The 24,723-nt window shown below is 42.9% G+C and overlaps 1 protein-coding gene across 1 annotated transcript in view; it reads right to left on the bottom strand.

Moving 5' to 3' along the window:
- The window catches only part of ak5 (adenylate kinase 5), a 292,297-nt gene extending 286,370 nt beyond the window's left edge, over positions 1–5,927 (bottom strand). Inside the window, exons 1-2 of the mRNA XM_071376733.1 lie at positions 5,477–5,927; positions 2,260–2,446 (exon numbers count right to left, since the gene is read on the bottom strand). Of these exons, the coding sequence (XP_071232834.1) occupies positions 2,260–2,446; positions 5,477–5,536 (247 nt within the window). The 5' untranslated portion in view covers positions 5,537–5,927. The remainder of the gene's footprint in view (positions 1–2,259; positions 2,447–5,476) is intronic.
- Between the last annotated feature and the right edge of the window lie 18,796 nt (positions 5,928–24,723).

Raw genomic sequence — 24,723 nt, 5'->3', positions numbered from 1 at the left:
GTGGGTCAGAAGTTTACATACACTAAGTTGACTGTGCCTTTAAACAGCTTGGAAAATTCCAGAAAATGATGTCATGGCTTTAGAAGCTTCTGATAGGCTAATTGACATAATTTGAGTCAATTGGAGGTGTACCTGTGGATGTATTTCAAGGCCTACCTTCAAACTCAGTACCTCTTTAATTGACATCATGGGAAAATCAAAAGAAATCAGTCAAGACCTCAGAAAAATGTTTGTAGACCTCCACAAGTCTGGTCCATCCTTGAGAGCAATTTCCAAACGCCACGTTCATCTGTACAAACAATAGTACGCAAGTATAAACACCATGGGACCACGCAGCCGTCATACCGCTCAGGAAGGAGACGCGTTCTGTCTCCTAGAGATGAACGTACTTTGGTGCAAAAAGTGCAAATCAATCCCAGAACAACAGCAAAGGACCTTGTGAAGATGCTGGAGGAAACAGGTACAAAAGTATCTATATCCACAGTAAAACGAGTCCTATATCGACATAACCTGAAAGGCCGCTCAGCAAGGAAGAAGCCTCTGCTCTAAAACCGACATAAAAAAGCCAGACTACGGTTTGCAACTGCACATGGGGACAAAGATCGTACTTTTTGGACAAATTTCCTCTGGTCTGATGAAACAAAAATAGAACTGTTTGGCCATAATGACCATTGTTATGTTTGGAGGAAAAGGGGGATGCTTGCAAGCTAAAGATCACCATCCCAAACGTGAAGCACGGGGGTGGCAGCATCATGTTGTGAAGGTGCTTTGCTGCAGGAGGGACTGGTGCACTTCACATAATAGATGGCATAATGAGGACGGAAAATTATGTGGATTTTTGAAGCAACATCTCAAGACATCAGTCAGGAAGTTAAAGTTTGGTCGCAAATGGGTCTTCCAAATGGACAATGACCCCAAGTATACTTCCAAAGTTGTGGCAAAATGGCTTAAGGACAACAAAGTCAAGGTATTGGAGGGGCCATCACAAAGCCCTGACCTCAATCCCATAGAACATTTGTGTGCAGAACTGAAAAAGCATGTGCGAGCAAGGAGGCCTACAATCCTGACTCAGTTACACCAGCTCTGTCAGGAGGAATGGGCCAAAATTCACCCAATTTATTGTGGGGAGCTTGTGGAAGGCTACCAGAAACGTTTGACCCAAGTTAAACAATTTAAAGGCAATGTTACCAAATACTAATTGAGTGTACCGGTATGTAAACGTCTGACCCACTGGGAATGTGAGGAAAGATATAAAAGCTGAAATAAATCATTCTCTCTACTATTATTCTGACATTTCACATTCTTAAAATAAAGTGGCGATCCTAACTGACCTAAAACAGGGAATTTGTACTAGGATTAAATGTCAGGAATTGTGAAAAACTGAGTTTAAATGTATTTGGCTAAAGTGTATGTAAACTTCCGACTTCAACTGTATCTGTTGTACAGCTATCTATTCAGCTGCAACAATAACCTTAGACAGACATCTTCAGCATGACGTCTCATTCAGAATGGAAACCAGCAGGGATACTGACCTTGACGTACAGAGACAATGTTATCTACAGGGAAACCCTGCCCTTTACCAGCCACTCCTAACTATCCCTGTGCCTTTGCGCAAATGACTTAACCCCTAACTAGGAGCCCTGTGCTCCAACCTCTGTGTGAGTCTGTGTCTCTAACCGGAGGGAATAAAGCCGAACACAACATTTCCATTGGACAGTTACAGTAAGTTATCTTCTTCCTTCTCTGATAAAAAATGTACTATCTATCCAGCTGCTACAATGACATTATGCCAGGTTAGAATGGGTGGACAGACAGACTTTTTAACTTTTACAGTATTGCTCCTGATCTCAAAGTTTTCCAGGAGTAACCCTGACTCTCAATTAGTCTTTCCTCCATTCCTCATGTCCTCTCTCCATGCCTCTTTCTCAATGGATATACTCCTCCAATACGGTTTGGGAAGGAGAGAGGAAGCAAGGAATCGAGGAGAGACAAATTGAAAAAGAGCCTCCTCAGCCCTCTCACTACTTACTCCTTGTGTGGCAGAACACACAGACACACAGACACACACACACAGACACACACACACACAGACACACACACACAGACACACACACACACACACACACACACACACACACACACACACACACACACACACACACACACACACACACACACACACACACACACACACACACACACACACACACACACACACACACACACACACACACACACACACACACACACACTACTCACCGTTTCTGAAGAAGGACCTACGTGACTGTCCTCCGTTGAGGGGGGGAAGGGACTTCTTCTCCTGGCCGACGAATGTGTCCCACCGGACCCTGTCTGGTCCCCCCAGCTCCCTCACCTTCTTTAGACACACCTCCAGGTAGTCTATAGGGTCCTCTGGTTTATAGTACATCAACCCTGTCAACAGGCTCTGGAGAAGACAAATACAACAACAACCCAATGAGAGAGACAGATACATAACCCTAACCTTGACCCCTGACCCTGACCTCTAACCCTAACCAGTCTTAACCCTAACCCTAACCCTGACCTATAACCCTAACCAGTCTTAACCCTAACCTTGACCCCTGACCCTGACCTCTAACCCTAACCAGTCTTAACCCTAACCTTGACCCCAGACCCTGACCAGTCTTAACCCTAACCCAGACCCTGACCTATAACCCTAACCAGTCTTACCCCTAACCTTGACCCCTGACCCTGACCTCTAACCCTAACCAGTCTTAACCCTAACCCTAACCCTGACCTATAACCCTAACCAGTCTTAACCCTAACCCAGACCCTGACCTATAACCCTAACCAGTCTTAACCCTAACCTTGACCCCTGACCCTGACCTCTAACCCTAACCAGTCTTAACCCTAACCCAGACCCTGACCTATAACCCTAACCAGTCTTAACCCTAACCCAGACCCTGACCTATAACCCTAACCAGTCTTAACCCTAACCCAGACCCTGACCTATAACCCTAACCAGTCTTAACCCTAACCCAGACCCTGACCTATAACCCTAACCAGTCTTAACCCTAACCCAGACCCTGACCTATAACCCTAACCAGTCTTAACCCTAACCCTAACCCAGACCCTGACCTATAACCCTAACCAGTCTTAACCCCAACCCTGACCCTGACCTCTAACCCTAACCAGTCTTAACCCTAACCCAGACCCTGACCTATAACCCTAACCAGTCTTAACCCAGACCCTAACCTCTAACCCTAACCCAGACCCTACACCCTGACCCATAACCCTGACCCTTAACCCTTAACCCTGACCCATAACCCTAATCCTGACCCTTAACCCTGACCCTTAACCCTGACCCATAACCCTGACCCATAACCCTGACCCATAACCCTGACCCATAACCCTGACCCTTAACCCTGCCCCTTAACCCTAACCCTTAACCCTAATCCTGACCCTTAACCCTGACCCTTAACCCTGACCCTTAACCCTGACCCATAACCCTGACCCATAACCCTGACCCATAACCCTGACCCTTAACCCTTCACCCTGACCCTTCACCCTGACCCTTAACCCTGACCCTTAACCCTGACCCATAACCCTGACCCATAACCCTGCCCCTTAACCCTGACCCTTAACCCTGACCCTTAACCCTTAACCCTGACCCCTTAACCCTGACCCCTTAACCCTGACCCCTTAGACTGACCCAAACCTCTTTAAACCCTAACAGATATACGTTGATGTTATTACATTGTTTTAAGACTTGAAACGTAATCGTAGAGCATTGTACATTTCTGTACTGTGTTTTCACAGGTGTGATAGATCAGCACAACATGAGGGAATCACACAAGGATTCCAGCCTGGGATAACTTATTACAGTTGATGGAAAGTGACATCCATACTAAAGACCCAGGACTTCTGTCTATGTTGACTGTACTGTTCTCTAGTAGAAACACAAACGAATGAATCACTTTATGTGAGACCTTTCTTTTCACCCTCGTAGAGAGAAATACCACTTAAGTATGTGTGTGTGTTTACGTTTAGGTTGCGTGTGTGTCTGTCATTCTTTAACCCTGTAGGTTCTTAAACAATGCTTTTCCCCCTGACACTAAAGACATGCTTTCAAACTAAGCATCCACCCTCTTCCTCTCCGTCCCAAACGGCACCCTATTCCCTACATAAGCGCACAACTAGCCCATGGGCCCTGGTCAAAAGTAGTGCACTACGTAGGGAATAGGGTGCCAGCCCTGGTCAAAATTAGTGCACTACGTAGGGAATAGGGTGCCAGCCCTGGTCAAAAGTAGTGCACTACGTAGGGAATAGGGTGCCAGCCCTGGTCAAAAGTAGTGCACTACGTAGGGAATAGGGTGCCAGCCCTGGTCAAAAGTAGTGCACTACGTAGGGAATGGGGTGCCAGCCCTGGTCAAAAGTAGTGCACTACGTAGGGAATGGGGTGCCAGCCCTGGTCAAAAGTAGTGCACTACGTAGGGAATAGGGTGCCCTTTGGCCCGCTCCCTTCAACAACTACCCTCCACAGCTCCACTGCCAGAACCCATGGATTGACAGTTGTATTTTCCAACCCAACACAATGGACTGGGGCTGGGGCCAAAGTTTTACAGGATGGTTCATTGATTTATGGGTTACAAAATATATTTATATTTTTTTATAATACTATTTTTGATCGGGAAAATGACTCAAATGCTTGGTAGAACCTCCACTGTGTAAATTATATTACAACAACAAAAAAATATGAATATACAATTAACTAAACATTCAAAGAATACAAAAAAACAATACAAATAAAAAGCATATATATATATATTTTACAGCATTGACCTATCTGTTTAAAGGTTAAAGAATGTGTCTGGTTAGTTATTTATATATTATTTATTGAAACACACTGAAATAGGACAAACTATGCAGAATGTATTGAACATGTAAGGATTCACCCAATGCTCAAGATTATTTGTGTTGGTCTCTTTCTATCTCTCTGCCTGAGAGTTGTAAAACATCAATTTCACACCATGACTTGAATTGGTTACCCAACATGATGTATGTATGTATTTATTTAGGTACAGCCATCAGTCAGTTGTCTTTTAAATGAATAACATTATCTGGCTGAAAATAAACTGAAAATAAAACCCTCTATTGTCATTGGTTATATTGGATTGGATTCGACCATTTCAAACGTGATATGAAACCTTTGAAACGCGACACTCGGATTGATCCTGGACTGAAACAAACAGGTGGACATATGCAGTATGCACGTATTTATATGGTAGGGCTACTGTAGCTATCATTTAGGCTCCACATACTATATCATTTAACCACTTACTATAAACCACTTAGCCTAATGTGAACGACTAAACGAATCTTTTTTCAAACACCAAAGGAGAATAATCTAATTAATCTGTAATACCTAACTGCCATCGATAAAAAAAAGTATTTTAACTGAAGCCCGCGAAGCCAAAGCCCATTCAGTTGATCTCACCTCAAACAGTTGAGGTATCTCCCGCCTGGTGAGATACTCCTTAGCATCGTTGGTATTCATCTCGACGGTTGGAGATGGGAAAGAGATCCTGGCCGATATCACTCCGTTCTCGAATCCTCCGGTTTTGCTTTCAGTACAACAACAAATGTACGTGTTCGCGTTGTCTGTATCGGTTTGTCGATACTAGTCTACCTGTGAATGGACCAGCGGAACTCCCGAGGTTTGACAGAAGCTCAGAATATTTTAACCTTCACTTCATATCTGGATTCGAGGAGGAGAAAGGAAGGTAATGCCACCTTCTTCAGAGAGAGAGAGCTGTGTGGTTATCTAGTCTTTCCCCTTCTTTATAGTATGCTACTCCTTCTTCTACTGCTACCGCGTCTGCACTGCTGCTGCTCTTGTCTAATCTTCACAGAACGAGACTGACACAAATTGGTCCCTATCTGCGCATTCTGTGCGTTAGCTTTGAGCGTCTGTGGGCGTCTCTCTGTGCGCCGCGCTGTGCCAAAAACAACAGCGCACGGACGTTGTGAAGCCTACCTACAGATGTAGGATATTAATTTGAGCCAGTTTGCTACGAAGGAGAAATAATCCGGCAGCAACAGGACATGTGAATTGTTATGTGGGTTATAATTCATGGACATTTCTAAGGGTTGATACATTTTTCGTTATGGCAAATCAAGTCTGACATTTCAAAGTGGAAATTACAAACTTTGGAAGACTTTTTAAAACTCAAATACACTACATGTTTGCATTTCCGGCTGTGCAGGAACATTCTCAGCATCAAAAGAGAGGTCAAATTAAGATCCTACATCTATAACTAGTGTGGAGTGGATTTGTGAAATCATTTTTGTACCCTGTCAAAAAGGATCTAAACTCTCTGGGTCGCGTCCTGAATGGCAGCCTTTTCCCTCTTTAGTGCACTACTTTTGACCAGGGCCCATAAGGCTCTGTTCTAAAGTAGTGCACTACTGTATATAGGGAATAGGGTGCCGTTTGAGACGCAAGCGTAAACTCTCTGGCCAGTCTACTAATCCTCTTCAGTCCCCAGCGGCACGCTGACTGATCAGCTAATTGGCTGTGTACCGTAAGCAAAGGCAGGGCCATGAGGCAGAGGGTAATTCACTTACCCTGCTACGTAAAATATCCTACCCTGCTTAGTTAATTAATCTACCCTGTTGGGTTAATTAATCTACCCTGCAAAGTTAATTAATCTACCCTGCTATGTTAATTATCCTACCCTGCTTAGTTAATTCATCTAACCTGCTTAGTTAATTCTCAGACCCTGCATTGTTAATTCTCCGACCCTGCTACGTTAAATCTTCTGCCCTGCTATGTTAATTATCCTACCCGGTTTGTTAATTCTCCTAAACTACTATGTTAATTACTTCTACCCTGCTACGTTAAATCTCCTGCCCTGCTACATTAATTATCATAAACGTCTAAGTTAATTTACCTAACCTGCTACGTTAATTCTCCGACCCTGCTACGTTAATTCTCCGACCCTGCTACGGTTAATTCTCAGACCATGATACGTTAATTCTCAGACCATGCTACGTTAATTCTCCTGCCCTGCTACATTAATTATCCTAAACTTCCAAGTTCATTTACCTACCCTGCTTAGTTAATTATCCTACCCTGCAAAGTTAATTATTCTACCCTGCTAGGTTAATTATCCTATACTGCTATGTTATTTCTCCTAAGCTGCTACTTTAATTCTCCTAAACTGCTACGTTAATTCTCTGACCCTGCTACATGAATCATTCTACCCTGTTTGTTAACTCTCCTAAACTACTATATTAGTCATCCTACCCTGCTACGTTAAATCTCCTGCCCTGCTACGCTAATTATCCTAAACTGCTACGTTAAATATGCTAACCTGCTACATTCATTTTCCTTCCCTGCTACATTAATTTCCTAACCTTCTACGTTAATTATCCTCCCCTTCGACATTAATTCTCCTAAACTACTACGTTCATTTTCCTACCCTGCTACGTTAATTCACCTAACCTGCTACGTTAATTATTCTACCTTGCTAGGTTAATTCTCCTACCCTGCAATGTTAATTCTCCTAAACTGCTATGTTAATTTTCCTACCCTTCTACGTAATTCTCCTAACCTTCTACATTAATTCTCCTAACCTTCGGCTTCTGCGGAAGCCATCAGTTCCGAGAAACCGTCAATGTCACCACACTGGGTTTGAATCCCTGATGTGGAGGGTGTGGGTTCTTCTGTTCCTGGAGAGATCTACAGCCAGGCGGTGCAGGTGTTTGTTTTAGCCCAGCACTTACAACCACTAATCATCGAGCCTTTGATAAGTTTAATCAGGTTTGTTAGAAGCAGGATTGATGAACACTCTGTTAATAAAGTTATACTCATTACGCATCATTTACACGAGTGTGAACATTCCTTGTTTTACTATCCTTGTGGGGACTTTTTGGGGATTTGAGGTCCCAACAAGGATAGAAGAACCAACACACACACACACACACACACACACACACACACACACACACACACACACACACACACACACACACACACACACACACACACACACACACACACACACACACACACACACACACACTGTTATCATACTCATCATTAGCTCCACCTGACACACGTATCAGCCATTATACCCTCACAGCTGGTCCGACGTATCAGCCATTATATCCTCACAGCTGGTCCGACGTATCAGCCATTATACCCCCACAGCTGGTCCGATGTGTCAGCCATTATACCCCCACAGCTGGTCCAATGTATCAGCCATTATACCCTCACAGCTGGTCCAACGTGTCAGCCATTATACCCCCACAGCTGGTCCAACGTGTCAGCCATTATACCCCCACAGCTGGTCCAACGTATCAGCCATTATACCCTCACAGCTGGTCCGACGTATTAGCCATTATACCCCCACAGCTGGTCCAACATGTCAGCCATTATACCCCCACAGCTGGTCCAATGTATCAGCCTTTATACCCCCACAGCTGGTCCAATGTGTCAGCCATTATACCCCCACAGCTGGTCCAACGTATCAGCCATTATACCCCCACAGCTGGTCCGACGTATCAGACATTATACCCCCACAGCTGGTCCAATGTATCAGCCATTATACCCCCACAGCTGGTCCAATGTATCAGCCATTATATCCCCACAGCTGGTCCAATGTATCAGCCATTATACCCCCACAGCTGGTCCAATGTATCAGCCATTATACCCCCACAGCTGGTCCAATGTATCAGCCATTATATCCCCACAGCTGGTCCAATGTATCAGCCATTATACCCCCACAGCTGGTCCAACGTGTCAGCCATTATACCCCCACAGCTGGTCCAACGTATCAGACATTATACCCCCACAGCTGGTCCGACGTATCAGACATTATACCCCCACAGCTAGTCCAATGTGTCAGCCATTATACCCCCACAGCTAGTCCAATGTGTCAGCCATTATATCCACTCAGCTCTGTTGAAAAACAGGCTGCACACTGACTGACTGTGACTGACTAACTGAATGACTGCCTGGCTGACTGACTAAATGGTTGACCGACTGACTCTGAATGACTGTCTGGCTGCCCTGATTGAATGACTGTCTGGTTTACTGGCTGGCTAGGCTGACTGTCTGGCTGCCCTGATTGAATGACTGTCTGGTTTACTGGCTGGCTAGGCTGACTGTCTGGCTGCCCTGATTGAATGACTGTCTGGTTTACTGGCTGGCTAGGCTAACTGTCTGGCTGCCCTGATTGAATGACTGTCTGGTTTACTGGCTGGCTAGGCTAACTGTCTGGCTGCCCTGATTGAATGACTGTCTGGTTTACTGGCTGGCTAGGCTAACTGTCAACGTTGGTTGACTGTTGCTGACTGCATTGTGTGTTGCATTGCTGCTTGCTTCTGTAATTGATGTCTTCTGTCATGTAACATAATGTAGCTGCCTGGAAAATGCTTCATAGGAAGAAGATAACTGTGCATATCATTATAATTTCAAATGCCAAGAATATTGTAGAACATCACAGCTTAGTGGTGAGAGAGAGTTGTCAATGGTTACCACAACCACAAAGTCAAAATTGGCTATATCGTTGTACGGTTAGGGTTAAATCAGATTAAAATAAAATAAGTTGTAGAAATAGATGGGATTTGTAATAATTTGTAGAAATAGAGAGAGAGAATGAACGAGAGAGAGAGAGAGACAGAGTGAAAGACAGAGCGAGAGAGAGATGCCTCAAGTTAAAGAGCACGAGGAGAAGAGGAGGAGAGAGGAGAGAGGAGAGAGGAGATAAGAGGACGAGACCTGGATTAGATGGTTGGCACACACACACACACACACACACACACACACACACACACACACACACACACACACACACACACACACACACACACACACACACACACACACACACACACACACACACACACACACACACACACACACACACACACACACACACACACACACACACACACACACACACACACACACACACACAACACACACACACACAACACAGTGTCTATTTTAATCCCTCCCACAGTGTGACAAGGTGGATATAGACGAACAGAGTCGGCTGCTGAACTGTTAGTTGCTGAATGATATCTAGAGAGACAGAGAGAGATGAGAAAATATACAGACTACAAATTCCAATTGGCTAAACTTAAACGTTTTAACATTATTTGGTATCTTCCCCAATATTTGGAACCAAGGACTGATCACCCCGATCCACAAAAGGGGAGACAAATTTGACCTCAATAACTACTGTGGGATATGCACCAACAGCAACCTTGGGAAAGTCCTCTGCATTATCATTAACAGCAGACTCGTACATTTCCTCAGTGAAAACAGTGTACTGAGCAAATGTCAAATTGGCTTTTTACCAAATTACCGTACAACAGACCATGTATTCACCCTACACACCCTAATTGACAACCAAACAAAACAAAGGCAAAGTCTTATCATGCTTTGTTGATTTCTAAAAAGCTTTTGACTGTTTTTGACACAAGGGTCTGCTATACAAATTGATAGAAAGCGGTGTTGAGAAAAAACATACGACATTATAAAATCCATGTAAATCAAATCACATTTTATTTGTCACATACACATGGTTAGCAGATGTTAATGGTCACATGGTTAGCAGATGTTAATGCGAGTGTAGCGAAATGTTTATGCTTCTAGTTCCGACCCTGCAGTAATATCTAACAAGTAATCTAACAAATTCAAAACAACTGACTAATACACACAAATCTAAAGGGATGGAATAAGAATATGTACATATAAATATATGGATGAGCGATGACCGAGCGGCATAGGCAAGATGCAATAGATGGTATAAGATACAGTATATACATATGAGATGAAAAGTGACTAGTGATTCCTTTATTAAGTCAATTTATTAAAGTGGCCAAAGATTTGAGTCTGTATGTTGGCAGCAGCCTTTCTGAGTTAGTGATTGCTGTTTAACAGTCTGATGGCCTTGAGATAGAAGCTGTTTTTCTGTCTCTCTGTCCCAGCTTTGATGCACCTGTACTGACCTCGCCTTCTGGATGGTAGCGGGGTGAACAGGCAGTGGCTCAGGTTGTTGTTGTCCTTGATGATCTTTTTGGCCTTCCTGTGACATCGTGTGCTGTAGGTGGCCTGGAGGGCAGGTAGTTTGCCCCCGGTGATGCGTTGTGCAGACTGCACTACCCTCTGGAGAGCCTTGCGGTTGAGGACTGTGCAGTTGCCATACCAAACGGTGATACAGCCTGACAGGATGCTCTCAATTGTACATCTGTAAAAGTTTGTGAGGGTTTTAGGTGACAAGCCAAATATATTCAGCCTCCTGAGGTTGAAGAGTCTCTGCACACCATGCTGTCTGTGTGGGTGGACCATTTCAGTTTGTCCGTGATGTGTACGCCGAGGAACTTAAAACTTTCCACCTTCTTCACTACTGTCAATGTGGATAGGGGGGTGCTCCCTCTGCTGTTTCCTGATCATTTCCTTTGTTTTGTTGACGTTGAGTGAGAGGTCGCTCCACATTGATTTTATCCGCTATTGAACACAGTATATTCCGTCTTAAATTGTATCAATTATTTACATTTTGAAATACCTCAAGTTGGATTAGGAACGTTGTTTGAAATGTTTGGATCAAGTTTACAGGTAACTTATTAGATAATTTGTAGTCATGTTGGGCGAGTTGGAACCGGTGTATTTTCTGAATCAAACGCGCCAAATAAATGGACATTTTGGGGATAAAACAAAGGACATTATCGAACAAAAGGACCATTTGTGATGTTTCTGGGACATTTTGGCATGCCAACATAAGAAGATCTTCAAAGGTAAGGCATGAATTATATCGTTATTTCCGAGTTTTGTGTCGCGCCTGGCTGGTTGAAATCTGATTTTCATGTGTTGGTATGCGGGGTGCTGTCCTCAGATAATTGCATGGTTTGCTTTCGCCGTAAAGCCTTTTTGAGATCTGACACTGCGGCTCGGTTAACAAGAAGTTAAGCTTTATTTTGATGTATTATACATGTATGTTTTGTGAATCTTTATTATGAGTATTTCTGTTTTTGAATTTGGCGCGCTGCAATTTCACTGGATGTTGTCAAATCAATCCCATTAACGGGATCCGAGCGGGAAGGGATCACTAACAGGTTAATGAAAGGGTGTGCTTGAAAGGATGCACATAACTCTGCAATGTTGGGTTGTATTGGAGAGAGTCTCAGTCTTAAATCATTTTCCACACAGTCTGTGCGTGTATTTAGTTTTCATGCTAGTGAGGGCCGAGAATCCACTCTCACATAGGTATGTGGTTGCAAAGGGCATCAGTGTCTTAACAGCGTGATTAACCAAGGCAGGATACTCTGAGCACAGCCCAATCCAGAAATCTGGTAGTGGCTTCTGATTAAATTAAATTTTCACAGAACCGCTTGTTGCAATTTCGATGAGGCTCTCTTGTTCAGATATCAGTAAGTGGACTGGAGGCAGGGCATGAAAGGGATAATGAATCCAGTTGTTTGAGTCATCCGTTCGGGAAAGTACCTGCGTAATTGAGCACCCAACTCACTCAGGTGCTTCACTATATCACATTTGACATTGTCTTGAGTTCATTTGCACACAAAATAAATCATCCAATGATGGAAAGACCTGTCTATTGTCCTTGTTAATGCAGACAGAGAAGAGCTCCAACTTCTGAATCATAGCCTCAATTTTGTCTCGCACATTGAATACAGTTGCGGAGAGTCCCTGTAATCCTAGATTCAGATCATTCAGGTGAGAAAAAACATCCCCCAGATAGGCCAGTCGTGTGAGAAACTCATCATCATGCAAGCAGTCAGACAAGTGAAAATTATGGTCAGTAAAGAAAACTTTAAGCTCGTCTCTCAATAAAAAAAAAAAAAAAATGCGTTTGCCCGTTGATAACTACTTCTATAAGCACTTCTGTATGTTGTAAAAGCGTTACATGGTTGCTGCCCATATCATTGCAAATTAATTACTTAAAAATCATACAATGTGATTTTCTGGATTTTTGTTTTAGATTCCATCTCTCACAGTTGAAGTGTACCTATGATAAAAATTACAGACCTCTACATGCTTTTGTAAGTAGGAAAACCTGCAAAATCGTCAGTGTATCCAATACTTGTTCTCCCCACTGTATATACTGTATATATAAATGAATTAAATGTGAATCACATATTTATTTGGCGTACCCCCGACGGCATTGCCCCAGTTTGGGAATACCTGCCCTAGAGCACACAAAAAACTATACATACCTCGGCCTAAACATCAGCCCCACAGGTAACTTCCACAAAGCTGTGAACGAGCTGAGAGACAAGGCAAGAAGGGCCTTCTATGCCATCAAAAGGAACATAAAATTCGACATACCAATTAGGATCTGGCAAAAAAAAATACTTATATCAGTTATAGAACCCATTGCCCATTATGGTTGTGAGGTCTGGGGTCCGCTCACCAACCAAGAATTCACAAAATGGGACAAACACCAAATTGAGACTCTGCATGCAGAATTCTGCAAAAATATCCTCTGTGTAAAACACCAAATAATGCATGCAGACCAGAATTAGGCCGATACCCGCTAATGATCAAAATCCAGAATAGAGCCGTTAAATTCTACAACCACCTAAAAGGAAGCGATTCCCAAACCTTCCATAACAAATTCATCACCTACAGAGAGATGAACCTAGAAAAGAGTCCCCTAAGCAAGCTGGTCCTGGGGCTTTTTTCACAAAGACAAACAGACCCCACAGAGCCCCAGGATAGCAGCAGAATTAGACCCAACCAAATCATGAGAAAACAAAAAGATAATTACTTCACACATTAGAAAGAATTAACAAAAAAACTGAGCAAACTAGAATGCTATTTTGCCCTAAATAGAGAGTCCACAGTGCCAGAATACCTGACCACTGTGACTGACCCAAACTTAAGGAAAGCTTTGACTATGTACAGACTCAGTGAGCATAGCCTTGCTATTGAGAAAGGCCGCCGTAGGCAGACATGGCTCTCAAGAGAAGACAGGCTATGAGCACACTGCCCACAAAATGAGGTGGAAACTGAGCTGCACTTCCTAACCTCCTGCCAAATGTATGACCTTATTAGAGACGCATATTTCCCTCAGATTACACAGACCCATAAAGAATTCGAAAACAATTTCAATTTTGATAAACTCCCATATCTACTGGGGGAAATTCCACAGTGTGCCATCACAGCAGCAAGATTTGTGACCTGTTGCCACAAGAAAAGGGTAACCAGTGAAGAACAAACACCATTGTAAATACAACCCATATTTATGTTTATTTATTTTCCCTTTTGTACTTTAACTATTTGAACATATACATTGTAGACATAATATGACATTTGAAATGTCTCTATTCCTTTGGGACTTTTGAGAGTGTAATGTTTACATTTTTCATTGTTTATTTCACTTTTGTTTATTATCTATTTCACTTGGCAATGTAAACATATAAAATTGAGGACACAGCCATGCAATCTCCATAGAGAAACATTGGCAGTAGAATGGCCTTACTGAAAAGCTCAGTAACTTTCAATGTGGCACCGTCATAGGATTCTACATTTCCAACAAGTCAGTTCGTCAAATTTCTTCCCTGCTAGAGCTGCCCCGGTCAACTGTAAGTGCTGTTATTGTGACGTGGAAACGTCTAGGAGCAACAACGGCTCAGACGGGAAGTGGTAGGCCACACAAGCTCACAGAACGGGACCGCTGAGTGCTGAAGCACGTAGCACGTAGCGTGTTAAATCATCTGTCCTGGGTTGCAACACTCGAGTTCCAAACTGCCTCTCGAAGCAACGTCAGCACAGTAACTGTTTGTCGGGAGCTTCATGAAATGGGTTTCCATGGCCGAGCAGCCGCACACAAGCCTAAGATCACCATGCGCAATGCCAAGCTTCAGTTGTAGTGGTGTAAAGCTCGCCATCAAACTCTGGAGCAGTGGAAACGCATCCGGCAGTCCGACAGACTAATCTGGGTTTGGCGGGTGCCAGCTACCTGCCCCAATGCATAGTGCCAACTTTGTTTAGCATAGTGCCAACTTTGTTTAGCATAGTGCCAACTTTGAAGTTTGTTGGAGGAGGAATAACGGTCTGGGGCTGTTTTTCATGGTTCAGGGACATCTTAACAATGACATTCTAGATGATTCTGTGCTTCCAACTTGTGGCAACAGTTTGGGAAAGGCCCTTTCTTGTTTCAGCATGACAACGCCCCCTTGCACAAAGCAAGGTCCATACAGAAATGGTTTGTTGAGATCGGCGTGGAAGAACTTGACTGGCCTGCACAGAGCCCTGACCTCAATCCCATCGAAAACCTTTTGGGATGAAATGGAACGCCGACTGCGAGCCAGGCCTAATCTCCCAACATCAGTGCCCGACCTCACTAATGCTCTTATGGCTGAATGGAAGCCCCGCAGCAATGTTCCAACATCTAGTGGAAAGCCTTCCCAGAAGAGTGGAGGCTGTTATAGCAGCAAATGGGGGACCAACTCCATATTAATACCCATGATTTTGGAATTACATTTTCAAAAAGCAGCTGTCCACGTACTTTTCGTCATGTAGTGTATGTTTCCCATGCCAATAAATCCCTTTGAATTAAATTTAATTGAGAGAGAGACAGACCAATATATATACAGTGAGCTCCAAAATTACTGGCACCCCTGACTGGCAATACACAAACAATACTTAAACATTATAAACAATATAATTATAGAGGTAAACTCTAAATATCAACATGTGAGAAATACTGTACTTTATTAAAGTTTCAATGGAACCAACCAAAATTATTCAATTATTTAATACAAAATACATTTTACCAAAATCAAGGTTTCATAATTATTGGCACTCCTCATTCAGTACTTAGTACCACCACCTCTGGCAAGGATAACAGCAATGGTCTTTTCCTGTAATGTTTGACAAGGTTAAGGAACACATTTGGAGGGATTTTGGACCATTCCTCTATGCAGATCCTTTCAGGATCCTTCACATTCTTGGGTTTGCGTTTATCAACTGCCCTCTTCCACTCAGGCCACAGGTTTTCTATTGGATTGAGGTCCGGCGACTGAGATGGCCATGGCAGAACATTGATTTTGTTGTCACAGAACATTTCTGTGTGAATCTTGAGGTATGTTTCGGGTTATTGTCTTGTTGGAAAGTCAACATACGGCCAAGTCCCAGTCTTCTGGCAGAGGCAACCAGAATGTCAGCCAAAATTGCCTGGTACTTGGTGGAATTCATTATGCCATCAATCTTAACCAGTGCCCCTGGACCTCTGGACTTAAAACAGCCCCAAAACATCACTGACCCCCCCTCTATATTTCACTGTGGGTATGAGGTGCCTCTCCTTGTATGCATCTCTGTTTCGACGCCAAACATGTCGATGCTGTATCTGACCAAAACGTTCAATTTTGGTCTCATCTGACCAGAGCACCTTCTTCCAGTCATAATTTAAATGACGTTTAGCAAACTCCAAGCGCTTGAGTCTGTGTCTTGGGGTCAGAAAGGGCTTTCTTCTGGCAACCCTTCCAAAGAGCCTGTGGTTGTGGAGGTGGCGTCTTCTGGCAACCCTTCCAGAGAGCCTGTGGAGGTGGCGTCTGATGGTCCTTTTTGACACCTGGTGACCCCAAGACGCCACCAAGGCCTGCAATTCTTCCACAGTGATTCTTGGGGATTTTGTTGCTTCTCTCACCATCCTTCTCCCTGTCCTGGGGGGCAAAATGCATTTGTGTCCTCTACCCGTGAGGTTTTCAACTGTTCCATATCTTTTGAATGTTTTAATAATTGCCCTGACAGTGCTCAGTGGTATATTCAATCGTTTGTGGATCTTCTTGTATCCATTACCAGATTTATGAAGGTCTACGACCATCTGTCTCTTCTGAACTGACAGGTCTTCTGTTTTCTTCATGGTGTTGGATGACAGTTGGATATTGCATGTGTGTTACCTCATTTTTATACCCTAATGAAACAGGAAGTGATGTAATGGCTCAATATAGTTCCTTAAGACTTAGATAAACTTAAATAAGTGGAATTGAATTTGTGGTTTAATTTTGGTAGATGTTATTTACAATAATCTTTAATTAAGGGTGCCATTAATTGTGAAACCTTGATTTGGAGGACATTGATTTTTAATTAAATCAATTATTTTTGTTGGTTCCATTGTAACATTAATAAAGTACAGTATTTCTCACATGTTGGTATTTTGAGTTCATCTCCATAATTATTGTTTCTATTTTTTTAAACATTGTTTGTGCATTGCCAGTCAGGGTGCCAGTAATTTTGGAGCCCACTGTATATATATATATATATATATATATATATATAGAGAGAGAGAGAGAGAGAGAGAGAGAGAGAGAGAGAGAGAGAGAGAGAGAGAGAGAGAGAGAGAGAGAGAGAGAGAGAGAGAGAGAGAGAGAGAGAGAGAGAGAGAGAGAGAGAGAGAGAGAGAGAGAGAGAGAGAGAGAGAGAGAGAGAGAGAGAGAGAAATAGAAATAGAAATAGAGAGAGAGAGAGAGAGAAATAGAGTGGGTGAGGAGGATGATTTTCATATGGAACAGCGGCTGACAGCGGATGTCATCTAGGAGTCTGTAGGATTACCAGATTCTGTAGGAGGAAAGGTCAATGTCACATGTGTCATCAAAACAAAACGACCAAATGATACCATCCTCAAAGTACCGTAATGACCTCAGTAGGTTGCTACAATACCAAAGATAGAAAGACCAACATAAAATCAATGAGGGTTATGAGCAACATTTCAGCCATAAATTAGATACATTTAGCCATACATTAGATACATTTAGCCATATCCCTAACCCTAGCCATACATTCTTCTTGTTTTTTTTGAAAGACATTGCTTCTCACCTTATTAACAATAACAAAAAATGCTAATCAAATCAAATCAAATGTTATTTGTCCCATGCGCCGTGTACAACAGGTGTAGTAGACCTCACAGTGAAATGCTGAATACAACAGGTGTAGTAGACCTCACAGTGAAATGCTTACTTACAGGCTCTAACCAACAATGCTTTTTAAGAAGTTAAGAAAAAAAGGGTTAAGTATGAAATTGAAAATTAAAGTAACAAATAATTAAACAGCAGCAGTAAAATATAAAGCAAGTCTATACACAGGGGGTACCGGTACAGAGTCAATGTGCGGGGGCACCGATTAGTTGAGGTGATTGAGGTAATATGTACATGCAGGTAGAGTTAAAGTGACTATGCATAGATAATAAAACAGAGAGTAGCAGCAGCGTAAAAGAGGGGGGGGGGACAATGCAAATAGTCTGGGTAGCCCTTTGATTAGGTGTTCAGGAGTCTTATGGTTTGGGGGTAGAAGCTGTTGAGAAGCCTTTTTGTCCTAGACTTGGCGCTCCGGTACCGCTTGCTGTGTGGTAGCAGAGAGAACAGTCTATGACTAGGGTGACTGGAGTCTTTGACAATTTTTATAGCCTTCCTCTGACACCGACTGGTATAGAGGTCCTAGATGGCAGGAAGCTTGGCCCCAGTGATGTATTGGGCCGTACGCACTACCCTCTGTAGTGCCTTGCGGTCGGAGGCCGAGCAGTTGCCGTACCAGGCAGCGATGCAACCAGTCAGGATGCTGTAATGCTGTAATAATGCTAGTTAGCAGTGTTGCACAACGTTCTACAAGATATGTTTTACTGTCATGACATGGATTTCTATTCCTTAGTTGCTACTGGTTTGTAATTGACATTTTATTAGTTGCAGGTGGAAATGTTACATGAACCCCTACTTTTCTTAAAAATGTCGTACGGAGCCTTCGGAAAAGTATTCAGACCCCTTGACTTTTTCCACATTTTGTTATGTTACAGCCTTACTCCTAATTAAATGTAAAAAAAATCCTCAGCAATCTACACACAACAACCCATAATAACTAAGGGAAAACAGTTTTTTTTTAGAATTTTTTTGCAAATCTATTAAAATTGAAAAAAATCAACAACAAAAAAAGTAATTTAATCCATTTTAGAATAAGGCTGTAATGTAACAACATTTTGAAAAAGTCAAAGGTTCCGAATACTTTCCAAAGTCTATTCTCATGACACTTAGATTCTTTGGTTGAAAGAAAATCCATTGTTTTATTCCGCTGCGTTTTTTGTATGTTGGACTTTTATTTTTTCTACACCCGACCGTAACAGGAAGTACTTCATCTGAGGGTGTGACCAGAAAGACATGAGCTCTTCCTGTATCAAGAAGGCTAGCTCCTGCTCCTTGAAAATATTGACACTTTCAGACTTTTGCTTTTCCCTGAAACGGTGGAAAGTAATAATATAGAGATTAATACATATTGTCATCTATTTCTTATCAATATTCATTCAAAGTATTCATTTCTGTCACGACTTCCGCCGCCTGTTCGGGCGGTGCTCGGCGGTCGTCGTCGCCGGTCTACTAGCCGCCACCGATCCCTTTTTCCTTTTCTGTTAGTTTAGTCTTATTAGTTGCACCTGTTGATCTTGATTTTTGGTCTATTTAAGCCTGTTAGGCCCGCCTGTTAGGCCCCCTGTTAGGCCCGCCTGTTAGGCCCCCTGTTAGGCCCCCTGTTAGGCCCGCCTGTTAGGCCCCCTGTTAGGCCCGCCTGTTAGGCCCGCCTGTTAGGCCCGCCTGTTAGGCCCCCTGTTAGGCCCCCTGTTAGGCCCGCCTGTTAGGCCCCCTGTTAGGCCCCCTGTTAGGCCCGCCTGTTAGGCCCCCTGTTAGGCCCGCCTGTTAGGCCCCCTGTTAGGCCCCCTGTTAGGCCCGCCTGTTAGGCCCGCCTGTTAGTCCCGCTTAGGTTTGTGCGGGAATATTTGTGTTCTCTGTCGGTTGTGGATGTTTTTTTATTGTTCTCCGGATCGTTTGGGCTGGTCAGTGTTTATGCGCTCTGTATTTTGGAGTGACCGTTTTGTGCCGGAGAAATAAATCTACAAATCACTGAACCCTCTGCTCTCTGCGCCTGACTCCTACCCACCACTCCTAGTATCCATGACAATTTCACCTTGTTTTGTAACAATAACAGACCTGCTAACAATGACAGAAAAGCTAGTAAAGGTGTCTCATTTTACTTTCGTCGCTGTTTGTTTACCCTAGCTTTTTTTGCCGGTTAGCTGGCATTAGCTGGCTAGCTAGTGAGAGAAGTTAATCTCAATTTAATTCACTAGTCTTATCAGGGTAAGACCAGACCCAGACACAGACCGTGTCGAAGTAACAATATTTATTACAGCAACAAAGGCAAGGTACAGGACGGCAGGCAGGCTCAGGGTCAGGCAGAGTGGTCAGGTGGGCGGGTTCAGGGTCAGGACAGGCAATGGTCAAAAACCAGGAGGGCGAGAAAAAAAAGAGGCTGGGAAAAGACTGTAGCTGACAGGACAAACGCTGGTAATCTTGACAAACAAGACAAACTGTCAACAGACAAACAGAGAACACATGTATAAATACACAGGGGATAATGGGGAGAGATGGGAGACACCTGGAGGGGGGTGAAGACAAGCACAAAGACAGGGGAAACAGATCAGGGCGGTCTGACAGTCACTTAACTGTCTTGATATGTCACTTAACTACTTCCAGTCTTTGTCTGCCGTTGAACTGTCTAATCGGCCTAAACTCACCTGTTACATGTTCCAGCTGTCTTGATATCTTAACAAGAAACTGTATTGATATAGCAATGCTTCAAGAAACACACCTGCTCCAAAAGGACTCACATAGAATAGAACAACAGTTCTACTGACTGGCTGCTTTTCATAAGCCCCTAACAAACTAAGGGTGTATCATCATAATGATGCATAAGAAACTCAAATTCACCATCTTGGGTAAAAGACCAAGAAGGCAGAATCACTCTTCTTAAACAAGTAAAATAGTACACTGTCTACTCAAACGGGGATAAATCGTCCTGACACCTATATTTTCTTGAATCAAAAAAACTTGAAATTCTACATATGAGCTTGTCTGATCACCACGCCTACTACTGCCAACTTCAAAATGTCAGAATCTCCTAAAAGAGCCACAAGATGGCGTTTCAACAAAATCCTACAATCTGTGATGAATTTGAAATGTAACTAAATTCATTCATAACGATCAATAACAATTTGGTCTATGGGATGGCCACCAATGGTTTAATATAAAATAAAATAAATGATGTTACTGCATTAATTACAATTAAAGAAGATATTATAATGTTTTTAACTGCGATAGAACGTTCTCAACAAACACTCTCCGTACCAGGTAGATATTACTCTTCCAAAGTCAAGACAGAACTTAAATTATTGAGGAGAACAGAGTGCAGAATTTGCCATCCATTGAGTAAGACTCAATCATTACTTCCATGATAATCGTCTCAGTCGTTTACTGGCCAACAAGCTGAGCAGTAATGAACAATTAGCTGATATGGCAACTATTGAATCTGACACAGGGGAATTATAATCAGAACCAAAATTAATCAAAGATTTAACCGCTTCTTGTCACGCCCTCGGGGTTCTCTATGGTGTTTTAGGTCAGGGCGTGACTAGGGTGGTTTCTAGGTATTATATTTCTATGTTGATGTGTGTGTGTATGGTTCCCAATTGGAGGCAGCTGATGATCGTTACCTCTAATTGGGGATCGTACTTTGTGTGTCCTTTTTCCCACCTGCTATGTGGGATATTGTTGTGTATGAGTGCCTACGTGCGCTATGTATATCACGATCGTTATATCTTTGTTGTTTTTGAAGTTTCATTATCATTAAAATGTGGAACTCCACTCACGCTGCCGCCTTGGTCCAATTATTCATACGCCGGTCGTGACACTTCTATAAAGAACTGTACACCTCTAATTGTATAGCCACACCAAGCCAGACTAAGTCCTTATTGTGTCTTAGTTGGTTCATCAGAAACAACAGCTCCTTGGCCTGCATTATCTCTCAGATAAGAAACAGCTTTTGATAGACTAGAAGGGTCACATCTCTGGCCTGCATTATCTCTCAGATAAGAAAAAGCTTTTGATAGACTAGAAGGGTCACATCTCTGGCCTGCATTATCTCTCAGATAAGAAACAGCTTTTGATAGACTAGAAGGGTCACATCTCTGGCCTGCATTATCTCTCAGATAAGAAAACGCTTTTGATAGACTAGAAGGGTCACATCTCTGGCCTGCATTATCTCTCAGATAAGAAACAGCTTTTGATAGACTAGAAGGGTCACATCTCTGGCCTGCATTATCTCTCAGATAAGAAAAAGCTTTTGATAGACTAGAAGGGTCACATCTCTGGCCTGCATTATCTCTCAGATAAGAAAAAGCTTTTGATAGACTAGAAGGGTCACATCTCTGGCCTGCATTATCTCTCAGATAAGAAAAAGCTTTTGATAGACTAGAAGGGTCACATCTCTGGCCTGCATTATCTCTCAGATAAGAAAAAGCTTTTGATAGACTAGAAGAGTCACATCTCTGGCATGTATTATCTCTCCGTGCAGAAATAGCTTTTGATAGACTAGAAGGGTCACATCTCTGGTCTCTATTGGAACAATTTCATTAATATGATTAAAATACTATATATTCAGTATGCAGCATTTATAAATAAGTCCTCTAGTCTATAACTGGGGTGTATTCACTATGAGGCCTCTAGTCTATAACTGGGGTGTATTCACTATGAGGCCTCTAGTCTATAACTGGGGTGTATTCACTATGAGGCCTTTAGTCTACAACTGGGGTGTATTCACTATGAGGCCTCTAGTCTATAACTGGGGTGTATTCACTATGAGGTCTCTAGTCTATAACTGGGGTGTATTCACTATGAGGTCTCTATCTAACTGGGGTGTATTCACTATGAGGTCTCTAGTCTATAACTGGGGTGTATTCACTATGAGGCCTCTAGTCTATAACTGGGGTGTATTCACTATGAGGCCTCTATCTAACTGGGGTGTATTCACTATGAGGCCTCTAGTCTATAACTGGGGTGTATTCACTATGAGGCCTCTAGTCTATAACTGGGGTGTATTCACTATGAGGTCTCTAGTCTATAACTGGGGTGTATTCACTATGAGGCCTCTAGTCTATAACTGGGGTGTATTCACTATGAGGCCTCTAGTCTATAACTGGGGTGTAGTCACTATGAGGCCTCTAGTCTATAACTGGGGTGTATTCACGATGAGGCCTCTAGTCTATAACTGGGGTGTATTCACTATGATGTCTCTAGTCTATAACTGGGGTGTATTCACTATGAGGCCTCTAGTCTATAACTGGGGTGTATTCACTATGAGGCCTTTAGTCTACAACTGGGGTGTATTCACTATGAGGCCTCTAGTCTATAACTGGGGTGTATTCACTATGAGGTCTCTAGTCTATAACTGGGGTGTATTCACTATGAGGTCTCTATCTAACTGGGGTGTATTCACTATGAGGTCTCTAGTCTATAACTGGGGTGTATTCACTATGAGGCCTCTAGTCTATAACTGGGGTGTATTCACTATGAGGCCTCTATCTAACTGGGGTGTATTCACTATGAGGCCTCTAGTCTATAACTGGGGTGTATTCACTATGAGGCCTCTAGTCTATAACTGGGGTGTATTCACTATGAGGTCTCTAGTCTATAACTGGGGTGTATTCACTATGAGGCCTCTAGTCTATAACTGGGGTGTATTCACTATGAGGTCTCTAGTCTATAACTGGGGTGTATTCACTATGAGGGCTCTAGTCTATAACTGGGGTGTATTCACTATGAGGCCTCTAGTCTATAACTGGGGTGTATTCACTATGAGGCCTCTAGTCTATAACTGGGGTGTATTCACTATGAGGTCTCTAGTCTATAACTGGGGTGTATTCACTATGAGGCCTCTAGTCTATAACTGGGGTGTATTCACTATGAGGCCTCTAGTCTATAACTGGGGTGTAGTCACTATGAGGCCTCTAGTCTATAACTGGGGTGTATTCACGATGAGGCCTCTAGTCTATAACTGGGGTGTATTCACTATGAGGTCTCTAGTCTATAACTGGGGTGTATTCACTATGAGGCCTCTAGTCTATAACTGGGGTGTATTCACTATGAGGCCTCTAGTCTATAACTGGGGTGTATTCACTATGAGGCCTCTAGTCTATAACTGGGGTGTAGTCACTATGAGGCCTCTAGTCTATAACTGGGGTGTATTCACGATGAGGCCTCTAGTCTATAACTGGGGTGTATTCACTATGAGGTCTCTAGTCTATAACTGGGGTGTATTCACTATGAGGCCTCTAGTCTATAACTGGGGTGTATTCACTATGAGGCCTTTAGTCTACAACTGGGGTGTATTCACTATGAGGCCTCTAGTCTATAACTGGGGTGTATTCACTATGAGGTCTCTAGTCTATAACTGGGGTGTATTCACTATGAGGTCTCTATCTAACTGGGGTGTATTCACTATGAGGTCTCTAGTCTATAACTGGGGTGTATTCACTATGAGGCCTCTAGTCTATAACTGGGGTGTATTCACTATGAGGCCTCTATCTAACTGGGGTGTATTCACTATGAGGCCTCTAGTCTATAACTGGGGTGTATTCACTATGAGGCCTCTAGTCTATAACTGGGGTGTATTCACTATGAGGTCTCTAGTCTATAACTGGGGTGTATTCACTATGAGGCCTCTAGTCTATAACTGGGGTGTATTCACTATGAGGTCTCTAGTCTATAACTGGGGTGTATTCACTATGAGGGCTCTAGTCTATAACTGGGGTGTATTCACTATGAGGCCTCTAGTCTATAACTGGGGTGTATTCACTATGAGGCCTCTAGTCTATAACTGGGGTGTATTCACTA

The sequence above is a fragment of the Salvelinus alpinus genome, chromosome 30 (genome assembly GCF_045679555.1).
Source record: "Salvelinus alpinus chromosome 30, SLU_Salpinus.1, whole genome shotgun sequence".
Taxonomy (NCBI): domain Eukaryota; kingdom Metazoa; phylum Chordata; class Actinopteri; order Salmoniformes; family Salmonidae; genus Salvelinus; species Salvelinus alpinus.
The sequence above is the reverse complement of the archived record's forward strand: the minus strand, read 5'-3'. Positions and strand labels throughout refer to the sequence as shown.